A 19,231-nucleotide genomic window follows, 5' to 3' on the forward strand; every position below is an offset into this window, starting at 1 on the left:
GGGTACCACAGGGCTCTGTTCTGGGCCCTGTGTTGTTCAACATCTTTATCAATGATTTAGATGAAGGAATTAAGGGTAAACTGATTAAATCTGTTTATGACACAAAGCTAGGAGGGATAGCTAATACTAGAGAAGAGAGAAAAAGGATTAAAAAAGATATAAATAAAATGGAGCAGTGGGCAGCAACTAACAATGATTTTTAACAGGGAAAAATGCAAAGTACTACATCTGGGCAATAAAAATGAAAAAAAGCATATTCATAATGGGAGTAATAGGGCTAAGCAACAGCACATGTGAAAAAGACTTGGGTATACTAATAGATCACAGACTGAACATGAGTCAACAGTGTGATGCAGCAGCAAAAATGACAAATACAAATCTGGGACGTATTAACAGAAGCATACAGTCTAGATCACGCAAAGTCATTATTGCCCTCTACTCCTCTTTGGTCAGACCTCATCTGGAATACTGTGTCCAGTTTTGGGCACCACATTTAAAAAAAGACATCAACAAACTGGAGCAAGTTCAGAGAAGAGCGACCAGAATGGTGACTGGTCTGCAAACCAAGTTCTATGAGGAACATTTACAGGATTTAGGAATGTTTAGCTTGTAAAAAAGAAGACTGAGTGGAGACTTAATAGCTGTCTACAAATATCTAAAGGGCTGTCACATTGTAGAAGGATCATCTTTATTCTCATTTGCTCAAGGAAAGACTAGAAGCAATGGGATGAAACTGAATGGGAGGAGACACAGATTAGATATTAGAAAAAGACTTTTTGACAGTTAGGGGGATCAATGAGTGGAACAGGCTGCCACAAGAGGTTGTGAGTTCTCCTTCAATGTAATTCTTCAAACAGAGGCTGGACATACATCTGTCTGAGGTGATTTAGTGAATCCTGTTTTGAGCTGGGTGTTGGACCAGATGACCCAGGAGGTCCCTTCCAACTCTAAAATTCTATGATTCTGTGATTCTATGATTCAAAATATCACAATGACTACTTTTCACCCTACAAATAGGCAACTAACTGATTCCAAGTTGTTGACACCTGTGATGCTATTTTTTTTAACTTTACCAGAAGGGTACCAACAGAACAACAATTTTCTCCACATATGTATATATTTTTTTAAACAGCTAACAATGGTGTACAGTAACTAATGGGGTAATGGTTGGCTTACCAATTTCCTGTCTCTTTTGTGGTCTTCCATCACCTATTCACCTGGCCCCTCCATTCACATGGGACCTCGGCGTAGTCGACATGTCACTGCTACAGCCAGTGATTGGCCGTAGTGGCCACATAGCATGTCAACAAGTCATCATTAGAACTGAGTAAGCGACATCCGGCGAGGGACAAAGGAAATAACGACACAGTTGCTTCACAGAAATGATTGGACAACTTTTTTAAGGCTGTCGCAAAAGTTTTTGTTTGACACTTCTGCAGCAGATATCTATGGAGTGTTGCATCTAGACACTTTTGAAGAGAAGATTCATGAAGGATATGTGATTTCTCCTGCTAGAGGTCCTAGGAAACTATGATCACAGCTATTCAGATGGGTCTAAGAGCAACTGCACACACTTCATCGATAGGTGTGCGTGACGTGACGATTTACAAGTCTTCGGTCACCTAGACTTGTAGCTTAAGACTGGAGAAGCCCTTTCAATTCAGACACTGTGTGTGTCTGTAGGTACCAGATTCTGAATTTGTTCTATGGGTAAATGCATGAAGTCTACATCCATGGGCACACAATAGCAGTTTTTAATTCTGTATATCGCAAGACACTAGAAAATCAGTACCAGATTGTCCTCAAGAGTTTAGTTTTAGAAAGCGAGTCGCTCATTGCACCACTAATCCAACCTCTTCACTTCCAGCAAGGAACATCTGTTGGATGTAATGAAATCATTATGGTAATATTTGTAGATAATATCACAGTGCTCTCAAATGTACCACCTTGGTGTGAATGCAGTAAATGTAGTCTACGACTTTGGTCTTAAAAGAAATGTAATGAAAGATAATTCTTTTTTTGTAATTAAGTTACTGTCTTTTTCAAAATGGTACCAGGCCGGGCTTGGGGAAATGCTTCATCTAGAACATGGGTCCCCAACCTTTTTTTCAACTCGAGAGCCACATTGCGCTTTGAGAGACGGTCACGAGCCACAATCTGTACGAAGGAATTATAAAGCCATATTGCGACCAGTAATGGATAACCAGTTACTAAAGAGTTATCACTGGTCCTTAGAGGGTTATTGTGGGTAAGAGGGCAAGCCTATGTACAATTCTTTTTTATGTTATATTTAAATAATTGTTATAAAACTTGTGACAGTCATGTCCATTAGAGCTCATCATTTGCTATTCAGGTCCATTTCTTAGTTGAGAGAGTAGGCTGCAAGATTGTTGCCTACTCAGTTACTTACCAAACAAGGCATTTGCTGCCAAGAAACATGATCATGAGAAGGGGCAGTGACATACACTGTGAATATGTGCCAGGGTGAAGGAAGAGCTGCTGAGAAGATTGCCAGCAGCCTGCCACACGACAAGTAAAGTGCGCAATGTACAAATAAAGTAATTGCAAGCACAATTATTGCGCATATTATTTTTAATAGCTGCAACCCAATGAATAAAAAAAATAATTATTCCGGACAACCCATTTAACAGATTTGAAGGTTGTCAAGCAATTCATGTTCCTTTGTAAATTACTCCTTCAAGTGAGTATTTCATGAAGCTAATCCCTCGTCTGTAGAGAACTGACTGGGCAATGAACCAATCGCCAAGGTTCCAAAGTCCCAATTCAAAATTCTTTAATTGGCCAAACATTTTTTTTTTTCAGTTGGGAAAATCTAGTCCGGTCACTGCGGGACCAATCTAACAGTACATAATGGGCATTCTAAAAAAAAAATTGGGCAATTATATCAGCCAAGGCTTGGTCCACCATAGCAGGGGCTCTGGCTTGTAACGTCTCTAAACCCCCAAAGAAATTGTGAATATAGACAGGTCTCGTCTATAGATCTTTCTTTTTTTTGTGATCTATTAAAAATTGAAAAAAAATAAAATTAAATTAAATTACAGTTTTTACCTGCCAAAATTGTGAATTTTTAAATAAGAAAATAACTAATAAAGAACGCAGTAAACCTGAAGTGTTTTAAGAGCAGCTTATAGTCCCTGTGTGTAGATTTTACGCGAACAATATACTTTTGTCTCAGCTATTCCAGAAATGTGTTCTGCTTTAATTACGCTCTTTAATTTGCAAGCGGTTGCTGAAGGTGACATGGTAGAATAGGTCAGTCGTTCTCATTAATATCTGGGTGCAGTGTACAGAACATATAGATTCAGCATTTGTTTACAATGTATGGAAAGATTATGAGATTTAAAAGAAATTACCAAGATTTCAATTCAAGTGAGTGTTTTTCAGACCACAGGATATCCGTGGTGGAGGCAGGGTGTACGATTCTGAGAATTAGGAGAGCATTACCAGTCACCTAAGGTCAATTGTAAAGCAGAAAAAGAAAATTACCAACAGCAAATAAGAACCGATAGCAACTCATAACATTTTTTTTTTCCAATTTTAGAGATCATATGAAAAAAAACTGTTATAAAGGGAAATGTATAACAAAAGAAATTTCCGATGCCAGTTTTACATGGGGCTGCCTTGCCTTTATTTACGCTAAATTTGTCAACGTTTTATAATGCAAATTTAACGCATCCTTATATACTTCTCTCTAAAGCTGCATCTTTCGTTTTTATGCCAACTGTACTACAATAAAAATTGCATTTTTTTTTTACCTTGCAATTCATAAATATTCCTTAAAATTGGTTTTATTATTAATATTTTATTATTTTTCGCTATCATTTGCATAGCTAGCCACATCCATTTTCTCATGCAGTGTCTAAAGTGGTGCAAAATGGTGGCAGGTTTTTTTTTTTTACACATCATGTGTAGCTAAACTTACAACTTTTTGCCCGAAAAAAAGACAGAAGACAAAAGTCTTGATAAATTCCCTCCAAAGTTTATGCTGAAATGAAGCGAGGGCCAACTAGAATAAACAACTTTGAATTTGGCCAATAATTTGGCACTCTGGGAGCAAAACTAAAGATGAAGAATAAAGGTGACATCTTAAGTTATTTTGTGAAAAAAAACAATTGAAAAGGTGTCAATTTAGCACACCACTTACCGTATACGTATACGGTATATGTTAGAGATATGGACCCCAGGAGACTTCCAGGGTGGACAGTCTGTAGTCTGGGTGAGGTGCATCAAGCTTTAATTAATGCGAGTATCCTGGTAATTATTTAGCCTATTTACAGAATAGGTGATAATTGTATGATCAGTGGAGGATTTGATTACTGGGAGCCCCCACCAATCACAAGTATGGACTTTGGGAGTCCCTCATGCAAATTGCGTAGTAGTGTGCATGTGTGACCAGTCACCTCTCTATTCACTTCTATGGGTTCTTAGGTTGGGTGCATATTTGACCCTATTCCCAGAGACATGAGACATTCATATTTGTGATCAGTGAGGGTCCCAGGAGTCAACACCTTCTCATCATATAGTTATCACTTACTTAGATACGTGATGAATATAGGAGGGACAACCCCCTTAGGAGAAGAGATACTAGTGATCCCAATAACAACATATATTGTTTTTCAGTTCTAAAGTAATCTGTAAAGTAATTTTGTTCTAGTATTTTGAATCCCACTTTGTACTTCTAATAAATGCTATTAAGGGTGGGCTCTAACTAGAATCAGTCTCCTCCTCCATCAGGCAGCTAATATTATAGTGTTTTTATAAATTCCACTATAAGTAGTATGTAATGTTAAGGTTGTGGCCTAAATAGAATCAGTCTTCTCATCCATATGGCAGCTAATAGTATAGAGCTTTTATAATTTCTATAAGCAATATGTGCTGCTAAAGTTGGGCTCTAAATGGAATCAATTTCCTCCTCTATCTGGCAGCTAATATTATAGTGTTTTTATAAATTTCACTATAAGTAGTATGTACTGGTAAGGTTGTGGCCTAAAAAGAATCAGTCTCCTCATCCATCTGGCAGCTAATATTATAGAGCTTTTATAATTTCTATAAGCAATATGTGCTGCTAAAGTTGGGCTCTAAATAGAATCAATTTCCTCCTCTATCTGGCAGCTAATATTATAGTGTTTTTATAAATTCCACTATAAGTAGTATGTACTGCTAAGGTTGTGGCCTAAAAAGAATCAGTCTCCTCATCCATCTGGCAGGTAATAGTATAGAGCATTTAAAATTTCCACTATAAGCAGAATGTGCTGCAAAGGTTGGGCTCTAAATAGAATCAATTTCCTCCCTCTATCTGGCAGCTAATATTATAGTGTTTTTTATACATTTCACTATAAGTAGTATGTACTGCTAAGGTTGGGGCCTAAATAGAATCAGTCTCCTCATCCATTTGGCAGCTAATAGTATAGAGCATTTAAAATTTTCACTATAAGGTGTATGTGCTGCTAAGGGTTGATTCTAGTTAGAGCCCATCTCCTCCTCCAACTGGCAGCTAATATTATAGCTTTCATATAAATTCATAAATTCCACTATAAGTAGTATGTACTGCTAAGGTTGGGGCCTAAATAGAATCAGTCTCCTCATCCATCTGGCAGCTAATAGTATAGAGCATTTACAATTTTCACTATAAGGTGTATGTGCTGCTAAGGGTTGATTCTATTTAGAGCTCATCTCCTCCTCCAACTGGCAGCTAATATTACAGAATTTATGAATTTATATAAAAGCTGTAATCTTTTATATAAATTCATAAATTCTACTATAAGTAGTATGTACTGCTAAGGTTGGGGCCTTAATAGAATCGGTCTACTTATCCATCTGGCAGCTAATATTATAGGGATTTTATAATTTCCACTATAAGGAACATGCGTTGCTAAGGGTGGGCTCTAAATAGAACCAATCTCCTCCTCCATCTGGCAGCTAACAGTATACTGCTTTTATAATTTCCACCATAAGCTCTGCTCCTCTTCTGACAAGTAGGGGTACAATAATTTTTTTTCGGCTGCTCTGCAGTATAACATAGGTTTACTACGCCGAGATCTGTCTGTGGGGAAATAGACTGAGGACATGGGCGCACTATTATTTTGCTCTTCAGACGGTCCTTCACTTTGCTATACACCTTGAACGCCAGTAACTGTCCCAATGTATTCTAGGAGCTCAGCTTATGCATGTAAATGTGAGCATGCTTCTTGACTGTTTCCAAAAACAACAGAGTTGGGAATTTAATTCACATTTTATACAGAATTTCTAGAATTAATTTATACGGCTGCTAAAAAAAAAAAAAAAAAAGAGTGTGGGAAAAAAACATGACAAAATCAGCCAAAATGAACATGCGGTTCCTCCTGTAGCTCCTGCTGCCACATGTGAACATAGTCGTTCTTATGCACCGCCATTCTCAGTCTCAGGTCACATAATGACAATGGCGCATTTACCAAATGTTTTATTGTAACTTAGTTCAAATACCAGAACCGGAACACGGAGCGCTAACTATTCCCAAACTTCTCGGAAAACATCTGGTGCGTGTGAGATCTCTATGTGGAAATTATCAGATAGTTGTTCATTATACAGTTGTCAACATCCGGATTATTATACTATACCGCTGGGAGATCGGCAAAAAAAAATAAAAATGTAATTATGCCGCGTTGTAAGTTTCAGTCAAGGGTTAAGAAATATGTTTCTATATACTTCAATGCACTTCATTTAGAACCGTTAATGATCTTCCGCTTTTCTTTTGCACATTTGTATCAACAAGGGAAAGAAAATGTTCTCCCAACTGCAAAACTATTATTCTAGTGTTTTTTCCGGTATTACACAACTTGTAGAAATCTGCAATGTAATATATTGGATCATTTTCTCATTCATCTTAAAGGGAATCTGTCACCAGATTTTTGCCACCTCATCTGACGGTAGCATGATGTAGAGGCCGAGACCCTGATTTCAGCGATGTGTCGCTTACTGGGTTGCTTGTTGTAGTTTTACTAATATCACTGTTTTATCAACACAAGATCATCACTAGAGGACTACCTGTTCTGCAGCCAGATAGTCCAGCCACGCCCCCTCCTCACTGATTGGCAGCTTTCTGCCAATTGACAGTGTAGCCAGAAAGCTGCCAATCAGGGGAGTGGGCGGGGTTATACAGAGCTCAGCATTCAGAGAACTGATAAATCTACATCAGAGAGAACAATGATTTTATCAAAACTGCAGTATCCAATGATATATTGCTGGAATCAGGGTCTATTTTCCTACATTATGCTGCTCTTGGGTGGGGTAGCAAAAATTTGGTGACAGGTTCCCTTTAAAGCTTTATATGCTGTCCACAAAAATAGCTGACAAAATCTTTGATGCCACTTATTGTGCTCCAGAGTCCAAACCATACAAGGTTATATACTACCTCTGTTAGGCAGAACAGAAGCCATACGCTGTAAATTAGGCCCCTCCCATGAGGATCTTCACAAGCAACTGAGTGGTCTAATGTGTGACTGACGCCTGCACTAAGAAAGTGGAGCACGGCAGCTGTCACGCCGTAAGTGGCGTTAAAGGGGCAGGATGGCGTACTGGGACCTGCACCTGTCCCTACCACTTAAATGGGGCCCTGGCTTTCCCTTATCTCGGGGGTACCTATGATGGTTATGAGGCCCGAGCCGCCAGCGTATCCCTGTCTCCTGTGCGGGCCCTATCAGTGGCCCCCTCTCCCCCCAAAGGAGGTGGACTGCACCAGTGTAATAATACAACAAATAACAGGGTACACAGACAAGGTGACTAAAAGTCTCAAACTCACCAAATGCTCACACAACCACAGAGAAAACACAGAGAAGGGAAGAGAAGGAATGAACTAGGAAGGAAAACAGGATAAACATACAACTAAAACAGCAGACACCAATCTCTGTAAATAAACCTCCAACACCAACACTACGCTCCTTCAACCTCCAAGCCAGGCAGTGGCACTGATCACTGACAAGAGCTGAAGTCAGGACTGGGTCTATAGAGGATCAGATTATAAAATCCACTTCAGCTGAGAAAGACCCAGCTCTCAGCAACTCAGCAATAAGGTTAACTCCTGCACTGCTGGCACAAAGCAGCCAGGTCAGAATATAGGTGAAGAGCTTCTGTTCACTGTGTGTGAACGAGGCCCAGAGCGCTGCGGTTCTCTGGAACCTCTCTGTCGCGGTAGCCCCGTGACAGCGGCACATTGACCTAATCTACCTCTAGATTTCTACTAGGTTTTACACATCTTGAGGGCACTTTACATCTTCTCAGAGTTTTTTTTACTCACCTTTTTATCCCCACCCCTCTGTCCGGTGATCCATAGTGGTCACCTCTATCAGTTCCATACCATAAATGCATGTGTGACCGCCATCTATAGTGATTACTCGCAGCGCTCATGAAATTGTTAAGGAATAGTTCTGATCTCAGTGTATAGGAACTCTGGATATGAGGCAACTTTTAAAAGCAAATCCCAGACATCCCCTTTAACCATAGGTCTCGGAAATGGGAAGCCAGGGATTTTAAGCTCTGTAAACAAAAACAAAAAAATGAATTTAACCGATGCAGACTATGAGGGAATGTCACTTTTTTTTTTTTAAAGAAAAATAGATTTTAATGCAATAATTAATCTTCTGCCCTTTTTTTTCATTTTTTTTTTGCAGGACATCGCACATTGTTTATTGGAGTTCACGTACCTCTTGGTGGTCGAAAAAGTCATCGTCGTCACAGTCACCGACATCGCGGACACAAACACAAAAAGAGAGACCGGGAACGGGACTCGGGTTTAGAAGATGGACGAGACTCTCCTACATATGGTAAAAGCCAATTATCCCAGTGGATTGACGAGTCTGGATGATCTGGATGATTTCAGTGGCGAGGATCATCTACTTTTAGGGACATTTTTTTTTTGTAAATGCAGAAATATAGGGCTAAAATTAATTTTTACAATTGAATTCCACCCAAAAATTTGCCTTTTATTGCCTTTGTTTACACCGTCTATTGCTGACTACAAAATTAGTCTACTTAGTATCCCTCAGTCGACCCGCTGTGACAGTCTAAGGCTGTGTTCACGCATTGCTTTTTTGCAGCTTTTTTTTTTTTTTTTGCTGCGTTTTTTTAATGCAAATTTTAAACTGCGTTTTACAGTACCTGCAAATTCTATGAGATTTCAGAAATCTCATGCACACGCATTGGTTTTAGTTTCCTGACTGATTTGGAAAAATTTTGTTCAGCATTTTTTTCTGTGTATTCTCACCCATAAGATGCACTGGGTAAGTGCAAAAACTACAAAATTAGCATTTTATGACACTCACTAAAGAGTGAGAAAGCTCATGAGTCCAATCTTATTCAGTCTCCTCCCACCCATCCTAACTGACAGCTGCAGCTTGTCCTGAGCAGTGTGAGATAGCAGCAGTATAAGGGAGGAGGTACACTGAGGCGCTGCCAATCAGACTAGGTGGGATTGAGCTTAAACATTCAGAACGGATTACACCGCCATTCTAACATGGATTATCATAGTTATAGCCTCATCATTTCTAATAGATTATTTGATATTGTATGCAGTTTGTGTTATTTATATTATGTATTGTGACAAATTCACTATAAGATTTAAGGGAATGACGGAAACAGCTGAGCAAGCTTGGTTTATTACAATCTCATAAATACTAGGCCGGTTTGAAATTATAATCCAGCCCTTCAAACTTATTTTCATTCATTGACACCAAGCAGAGCTCTTGGAAATGTTGAGACACTGAACCAAAAAAGTTGATTTTTAGTATTCTGTAATTAGGCCATATTTGGATGTAACCCTTATTGTGGGCATGTGACATCGATGTACCGCTGTCCATGGTGCTGACTTTTTGAGTGCTGCATATATTAGGATTGTTTGTTTGATAAACTGTAGATTTTTTTTTCTGTCCTTTACAATATATTTTCTGCATTGCATTTTATTTCAGAATATTTTTTTTTCCTGCTATCATCCCTCACATTTCCTCTTCCTGCTCAGGTCTGCAGCACTCCTTATACTGTTGTATTTAATTTGGATTGAAAGAGTAACCTACATTTTATTTATTTTGTTCATAACTCAATAATACAGGGTGGCCTAAAAGCCATTAGACCATATAAAAATAGAAACTATTTTATGTATTAAAAAAAAAATCACATTTATTCTTTTATAAACAACAAATATACTTCAAAATTATTTTTGTAGATTATGTCTGTTTGGTCAGGTGAGTGTGGAGGCTAAATGAATTTAGAGTTTCGTGAAATTATTCGCAGTCTAAAAATTATCCTTGCAAACGTTTTGTGCCTTTTTTCTAAAAGAAATAAGGACCAAGAACTGTTTCTCCACTTACGCCGCACCAAACCATTACTTTTATGGGTTGCATCTCACGTTGATAGAGTATTCTTGGGTTTTCTCTTCCCCCCCAAAATGCATATTTTGTTTATTGACAAACCCGTTTAGATAAAGGTGGTCCTCATCAGCTATAATGAGAGTATTAATGAAATTATCTTCTTGCCTTGAAAAACCTTGGAGCTGGGCAACATGCACTAATTGTGCCCCATCATTTTCCCATGATAGTACTCTGGTGCCTGGTGTCATGATCTGTTCCAGGGTTTAATCCTGTCTGCTATTTTCCGGGCGGATCATGTCAAGGGTTAACTTTGCTCTGCCTCATTCTGGGTTCAGGTTTGCTATTTAGCTCCTATGCATCCTGCTGGCGGTGTCAGCTATAGTTCTGCCTTCGGCGTGTGAACCGGACTCTGATTGTCCTGCTGTGATCCCTGACTTGCCCTGTGTCTGTTGACTCCCTCTGTCTGCCCTTTTCCCAGCGTTTCCCTGTTTGTTGGTTTGATTCTCTGGTTTCTGACTTGGCTTGTATTCGGACTCGCTTCTGCCTTCTGTCTTTGTCTTATCTTTTTCTGACCAATACTGAACCTCCTGGCTTGTTCCTGACCACGTGTACTGCTGATACCTTTGGTACTTCTGCATCTGACTATTTTTTGACTCAGCTTCTTTGACCACTCTCTTGCCACTTGGTAGCTTCTGTGCTGCTGCTCTGTGGTGCTACTCTGTGTACGCAGTCTGATTTCCCTCTCAAGCTCCCTCTGATGGAGGTTGCGCTATACTGCACTGCAGCAGCATGACACCTGGTCTGTTGAGGCCATCATTAGAAAAATTAGCTGTTTGTCAGGAGTGATTTTGCAGACTGCAGTTTGAAGGGTTTGTCTGTTATAAGACAACTCCTTTAAATGTTACTGGGCTGTCATACTGGCCGCGAAAAATCAACTTCTTGTCCTGATCAATAATGTATAAGAAAGAATTTATTTTTCATTGTGTTCTACAGTTCAATAACCCAACTCTATGTATGCTGATCAAAATCAGTCTGAGGGCTTAGAGGGGCTTTATGGGTGCATGCGCCTTACATTTTCCACCCTTTCCTGTGTTTTCCCGTTGGTTGTAGACACGCCGTCTCAGAGGGTGCAGTTCATCCTGGGAACTGAGGATGATGATGAAGAACACATTCCCCATGATCTGTTCACAGAGCTGGATGAAATATGCCTACGTGACGGAGATGATGCGGAATGGAGAGAGATGGCCAGGTCAGTATTCATGCAATACGTCAGGTATACTATAATTAATAAAGGAGTATATAAACCTAGAAAATAAAAAAGAAGAGTAAGAACTGAAAAGAAATAAATATATGAAGGAAAAATATATGCAGGGCACCTCAGGGGCGGACCATTTCTACATCCAAGGCAAGTGCAATTTTACATTTTTAGGAGGTCTTTGGCTGCAAAGGGCCCATAAATTGTTATTTCACAGGGGCCCTTTTTTGTATATGTTTGCCAGAGGGGCACCTAGTGGTTTATTATGGAACTCTAGAATCATTGTGTGATTGGAGGGGTTCCAACTGCTGGGATCCTCCCAGATAATGAGAAATGAGTGGCTTGTTGGAGATCCATCGGGGTGTACATATTATTTACAGACACATGCACTTGAATAGCAATGAGCTGAAATACATGGATGAGGGCAGTGCTACAGTAAGTAGTATTTGCCAGGTAGTTAGTGGGTATTTTAGTCTTGTGATTAATGTTGACCCTAGAAGTGAAATTCCCACAGATCGTGAAAAGTAAGCAATGGTGTTAAAGTATAAAAATAGGAAGGTTCCTTTAAATTCTCTTCAATAAAAAAGTAAGGATTGGGGGTTCCAAAGTTTGGAGACATTTTGTTTTGTAGTTTACTGTATTTATTTCAGGATAAAAATAATTTTTGCAATTGGTTTCGGTAAACTTTTTGCAACATTTGGCTTTTACTGGCTCATCGTTTCCTGGAACATTCAACTTTGATGTGGTCTGTTGTTATAAATCAGCTAAGGGGAGCCAAAAAAATACAGATAAAAGAGTTACAAACTCTGCTATGACAGCGCCAGAATGACCTCACTGAAGAATTCTCAGTTAATTCATTCTGCAGCCCGCAATAGATATTGTAATACAGTGGCTGTAGAAGTTTATTTTTAATCAAACCCAATTACTAAAGTTATTTATAACCCAAAATACATACATTTAAAGGGAACCTGTCACCTGAATTTGGCGGGACTGGTTTTGGGTCATATGGGCGGAGTTTTCGGGTGTTTGATTCACCCTTTCCTTACCCGCTGGCTGCATGCTGGCTGCAATATTGGATTGAAGTTCATTCTCTGTCCTCCATAGTACATGGCTGCACAAGGCAAGATTGCTTTGCGCAGGCGTGTACTATGGAGGACAGAGAATGAACTTCAATCCAATATTGCAGCCAGCATGCAGCCAGCGGGTAAGGAAAGGGTGAATCAAACACCCGAAAACTCCGCCCATATGACCAAAAACCAGTCCCGCCAAATTCAGGTGACAGAGTCCCTTTAAGTAATAAAAAGAAAATTGTCCCCAAACATGGATAACTCTTTATTCTATCACATTAGTTAAAAATAATGTCAACGAGTAATTATAATTGTTTTTTTCATAAATTAATAATAATAATCATTATTAATAATAATAATAATAATAATAATAATAATAATAATAATAATAATAAAAAAGTTTGTGATATATTTTATCTGATAAATCTTCTTTCTCCTCCTGGATTGATCATTTGATCTCAATACATAGGTAAAACTTGTATTCGGCGAAGACAAATTTTCCCATTACCTAGGTAGGAAATGACATTTGCTGCTCATAAAATTCTATGGAAAGTGATGGGTGGAGAAGGAGGGAAGAGCTGAAGGCAGACACAAGTATTCCACTGCAAGTTCTCCTGAAATTACAGTTTTTAAAGTTTTCCTCCTCTTTTATAAAACTTTCTGCCATACTCTGATATATAAAAAATTGAGTGTTACTTACTCTTCACAGGCCCAGTGCTGGGTCTCCACCGCTGTCCATTTCTTTGTTGTTTGACTACAGCGGTGACATCTCGGTAACAACGCTGCAGCCAATGATTGAGCTTAGCAGCTCTGACTGCCTAGATGGCAGAGCTGCTGAAATATGTGATTGATTGGTTTCGGTGCTATCAATGTGATGTCACCGCTGCAGCCAAACAAAAAAGAAATTGGCAGCGGTGGAGACCCAGCACTGGGCCAAATACTAGAGATTAGGGCAGTAGTGGAATGCTGGACCGGGGGAGGGTAAGTACTCAGTTTGGCTGTTTAGAACTTATATTAATGTACGGAAGAAGGTTTTCTAAAAGAAGACAAGACCTTTAAATGGTTTTGTATGTACACCCATCACTTAGAGGGTGCCACCACTAAAAGCATGTAATCGAAGTTTAACTGTAATAGAGTTGGTGCGAAGCGATTCGCTTGACTCGGTCATTGGATGGGAGCCATGAAAACCATTTCGTACCTCCCGGCATCCGCGGCTCTTCTTTGGATTTAGCCGGCCTTTCGCGACATCACTTGTGTGTCATGCCACAACAACGACGTCCCTCCAGGACGTCTAATGAAAAGAAAAGCCGCGATTGCCATCCGGTAAGGAGATAGGCAACATCCATAATGTGTGGTTCATCTGCAGTAGTAGATGCAGTCTGCTGTTTTGAACAGCTTGTTTGGTAGAAATTTGCATGATTGATTGTGCCTCACCAACATTTGTTTCAACAGATGGTTGAAGTTTGAAGAAGATGTGGAAGATGGCGGAGAGCGGTGGAGCAAGCCCTACGTGGCTACATTGTCTCTTCACAGCTTGTTTGAGTTGAGGAGTTGTATTCTGCATGGAACGGTCTTGTTGGACATGAGGGCCAACACTCTGGAAGAAATTGCAGGTACCATTAATATTACCCCTACCGGATCTGCGTGATCTCATGTGCAAAAAGTGATAAAACATTGTATTTCTTTATGTAGCTGTGATACCATTGTATTCTAGAATCCTACAATAATGATGACCTCAGATCTGCCGTCTGTCCATCATTTCCGGTGGTAAGCTCGGTGCCCCACAAATAACCCAATAACTTGAACAGTCACATCAATGATGTTTACTCCATTCCCATTTACTTACTTACCGCAGGGTATTTTCTCATTATTTGTATCCTAAGTTTTATGTGTTAATGGACACTGTGTGACTGTGCACCTACACATTGCACTTATACCAAGAGGTGTGCCTAGGTGTGCAAGCTCATTTTATTGGTTTTGCTTTAGTTTTTTTGTACATTGTACATACACTGTGTGTAGAATTATTAGGCAAGTTGTATTTTGATCATGTGATACTTTTTATACATGTTGTCTCTACTCCAAGCTGTTCAGGCTTGAGATCCAACTGTCAATTAAGTAAATCAGGTGATGTGCATCTCTGTAATGAGGAAGGGTGTTGTCTAATGACATCAGAACCCTATATAAGGTGTGCTTAATTATTAGGCAACTTCCTTTCCTTTGGCAAAATGGGTCAGAAGAGCGATTTGACGGGCTCCGAAAAGTCCAAAATTGTGAGATGTCTTGCAGAGGGATGCAGCAGTCTTGAAATTGCCAAACTTTTGAAGCGTGATCACCGAACAATCAAGCATTTCATGGCAAATAGCCAAAAGGGTCACAAGAAGCGTGTTTGGCAAAAAAGGCACCAAATAACTGCCCATGAATTGAGGAAAATCAAGCATGAAGCTGCCAAGATGCCATTTGCCACCAGTTTTGCCATATTTCAGAGCTGCAACGTTACTGGAGTAACAAAAAGCACAAGGTGTGCAATACTCAGGGACATGGCCAAGGTAAGGAAGGCTGAAAAACATCAAGACTGGGCCAGGAAATATCTTAAGACTGACTTTTCAAAGGTTTTATGGACTGATGAAATGAGAGAGACTCTGGATGGGCCAGATGGATGGGCCAGAGGCTGGATCAGTGAAGGGCAGAGAGCTCTACTCCGACTCAGACGCCAGCAAGGTGGAGGTGGGGACTGGTATGGGCTGGTGTCATCAAAGATGAACTTGTGGGACCTTTTCGGGTTGAGGATGGAGTGAAGCTCAACTCCCAGACCTACTGCCAGTTTCTGGAAGACAATTTCTTCAAGCTGTGGTACAGGAAGAAGTCAGTATCGTTCAAGAAAAACATGATTTTCATGCAGGACAAAGCTCCATCGCATGCCTCCAACTACTCCACAGCATGGCTGGCCAGTAAAGGTCTCAAAGAAGAAAAAATAATAACATGGCCCCCTTGTTCACCTGATCTGAACCCCATAGAGAACCTGTGGTCCCTCATAAAATGTGAGATCTACAGGGAGGGAAAACCGTCCACCTCTCGGAGCAGTGTCTGGGAGGCTGTGGTGGCTGCTGCACGCAATGTTGGTCGTAAACAGATCAAACAACTGACAGAATCTACGGATGGAGGCTGCTGAGTGTCATCATAAAGAAAGGTGGCTATAGTGGTCACTAATTTTGGGGGGGTTTGTTTTTGAATGTCAGAAATGTTAATTTCTAAATTTTGTGCAGTATAAATAAACAAGTGAGATGGGAATATATTTGGTTTTTATAAAGTTGCCTAATAATTCTGCACAGTAATAGTTACCTGCACAAACAGATATCCTCCTAAGATAGCCAAATCTAAAAAACCCACTCCAACTTCCAAAAATATTAAGCTTTGATATTTATGAGTCTTTTGGGTTGATTGAGAACATAGTTGTTGATCAATAATAAAAATAATAATCCTCTAAAATACAACTTGCCTAATAATTCTGCACACAGTGTACAGAGTTGTGCCACTTCCCACTCTTTGTGCTGGGTTCCTGGTTTATTTTGCTTTCTGTAGGCAGGTATAAAATAGTCGGTGTAGGTCTGTCTTATTTGAAGCCTGCTGGCACATAGCGAGGTGAGATACTAGAGTTAGGGTCTATCCTGACTTGGTACACCTTGTTGTGGTGGGATAGCTGTACCCTATGTACATGTACTACTATTTATTTACTTACTGCAGGGTATTTGCTCATTGTTTTTAACATAGGCTTCATTGAGCGGGGGGTTGGTCATGAGGACCCTGGAAGTCCCTTCCAACTCTAACATTCTGTGATTCTTTGATTTTAGGTTGCATAGATATAAAATGTCAAATGTATCTTTTAGAGATGCACATTAATTCTACTTTCAGTTTATTGGGGAAAGTGATCATTCTGTCTCATTAAAATCAAATAAGCTTCTGGTGAAAATTAGAGCCATAATCAGAAGAGAGCAAATTACAAAATCGCAAATTTCATATTTATCTTTTTTTTTAGATGCTTTCAGCATGAGGTTAACTTTTTTTTTTCTTTTAACAATTCTGCATTATATTTTGATTAAGCCATATAACATATGATAAGATACAGATTCTACGTCTCCAATTAATTGGGCTCCAAAATGTCAACAATTCTGCTTTGACAACTGCTGTCCGTAACAAGATAAAACCACAGATGTTATACTTAACTGTTCCCATCTAAAATGACTTAATCTGACAAAAGTTGTATCAACCAAATATGTTTTATATGTTTTCTAAAATTAATGAAATGTTAATTATTATAATATATTCCACAGCGTAAATGTTTTTTTTCTTCTTTGGGCTGTCCCTTTTTATCAGAAGGATTCCCTCGAATAAAGAATGTCTAAATTGTTTCCTACTGCTTGGACCCCAAACAATCTGCTTTATTTTGTGTTAAATCGTGACAAAAAAGTGTTCAAATCCTCTGCAGCTCTTCCGCAGGTGAAATGAGGCATTACACATTTTGGTCCTCCAGAGGAAGAAAGGTTCGCTTTCCTTTAGCTAATGGATGAAGGTCTTGATAGGAGTATTCCCCTGTTATCTCCCCTAAAATACTCCAATAAAGTGTACCATCTTTTATTTATTTTTTCAAATCGGACATATCCGTTAAAAAAGCAGACGGGAAGAGATAGGAAGCGATAGAAAGAGCTGGATTTGTATGCCAAATCTTCTTGCCCTTGTTATGTCTATATGTCAGAGCTGAGAAATCTAGGACACATTGGTTGACAGGCTGCCTGACAACTTCTTAGATAATCGTTACTTAGATGTTCCATTTCAACCATTCTCCTGTATAACATTTAGGCTGAAATAACATGTCCGTGAAATACGGACTGTACTCTGAATGCAATGTCTAGCCCAAATGGCGGGTCTCCTGAACTGAGCTAGCCAACAGATATATGCCTATGAAACAGTAAGGTCAGGTCAGGAGGCCCGCCAGTCAGACCGGGCTTTTAGATCTTTGCACGGGTCATGTTCTATGACCTTCAATGGAACCTTACAATTGATTTATGCTGCTTGAACCACAGACAGCAGGAATCAGAGACCGGCCGCAATATCGCAGCCAGGTGTGTTTCACTGTAAAATGCTGGGACATTTCAGAGATACAGTGCCTTGCGAAAGTATTCGGCTCCCTGGAACTTTTCAACTTTTTCCCACATATCATGCTTCAAACATAAAGATACCAAATGTAAATTTTTGGTGAAGAATCAACAACAAGTGGAACACAATTGTGAAGTTGAACGAAATTTATTGGTTATTTTAAATTTTTGCGGACATTCAAAAACTGAAAAGTGGGGCGTGCACTGTAATATACTAGGGACAATATGACTAGTCCAAGAGACATGTCCCAGGGGTTCTGCCAGCCCCAGTCCCCTACACTGACTGGTCTCTCTGTATACATACACTTATGGAGGCACACCTTCAGTCTAGGGGAGTAGGGCAGAGAGAAGCTACTGAGGACAGGTCTCTTGCATTTGCTTGCATAGTTCAAAATGCAAAATGTTTCATCCCTAAGAGTTTAATCCCCAGGCAAGCGCCCCAGTAGCTCCATGTAATGTGACTGGAAAGACATGAGCTGTGACCACATTCTATCATTTTTGTTTTTTTCATCCGTTATACAATTCAAGAGATATGGGCCTTTTTATTAAGGTATTCAGGTCTTTACTAAGGGGGAGTGGTTGACAGGGTTCCCTGGTGGCGTGTCGTTAGGCTGCTCTGCATGGCCCTGTGAGCCACGTCCCGTAGGTAGAGATTAGAAAAAAGTAGCATTAAATATAATGCCCATATCTTTCGATCAGTATGGCAGATTTAAAAAAAAAAAAAGCAAGAGCAATAAGGGCAAAAATTGCCCACTTTTGACCTGGTGACAGGTCCCCTTTAAAAATTGTATTCTAAGTAAAATAGCAATATACAAGGCTAATCCAAACCCAGGGTCCAGAGGAGAGTTTCCAACAGTCCAGAAATTCCCAGACATACCATTAAAATAGGGCACTTTATTTTAACCCAATCCATTAAAAAATTGACGTGTCCCTGATTTTCTTGAAGCTGAAAAAACTTGTACTCATTACTATAATCATAATTTTTCAGCTCACAATGAATGCAGCTGATGTCTTCATATCAGAATTATGGGCTGTAGACGTGGATCACTTAGAATCATAATGGTTCTTAAATGTTGCCTTTCCATAATTTTTTTAATAAGCTGTCCAGAAAAAAAAAGATCCAGAGTGGGGTTTTTTTTGGTAGAAACAAACAAACCTTTTTTTTTCAAATCCCAGAAAATCCTATAAGTCCCCGGTCACCTTGTAATTAGGAACTTCAAGTGACTGATTTCAGAATGAAAAATAATCCAAAGTTGTTTTTAACATTTCATTTCATATCACATTTTCCTGATAAAAGTTAATTATTCATAGTCCAGAAATACACGTACCTTTGTATCATCTTCAAAGTTTTTGAGAGTCTGTGATCACGACAGCTTTCTATTGAAAATGATTGGAAGGAAT

General features: G+C 39.4%; 1 protein-coding gene across 4 annotated transcripts in view; it reads left to right on the forward strand.

The window, feature by feature from the left end:
- SLC4A10 (solute carrier family 4 member 10) overlaps positions 1-19,231 on the forward strand; it is a 241,875-nt gene that overhangs the window by 136,823 nt on the left and 85,821 nt on the right. For all 4 annotated transcript variants that reach the window (XM_069733040.1, XM_069733043.1, XM_069733042.1 and 1 more), the window contains exons 3-5: positions 8,667-8,819; positions 11,469-11,607; positions 14,133-14,293. In XM_069733040.1, coding sequence (XP_069589141.1) covers positions 8,667-8,819; positions 11,469-11,607; positions 14,133-14,293 — 453 coding nt within the window. The remainder of the gene's footprint in view (positions 1-8,666; positions 8,820-11,468; positions 11,608-14,132; positions 14,294-19,231) is intronic.

This window comes from Ranitomeya imitator, chromosome 7, assembly GCF_032444005.1.
Source record: "Ranitomeya imitator isolate aRanImi1 chromosome 7, aRanImi1.pri, whole genome shotgun sequence".
Classification (NCBI taxonomy): Eukaryota; Metazoa; Chordata; class Amphibia; order Anura; family Dendrobatidae; genus Ranitomeya; species Ranitomeya imitator.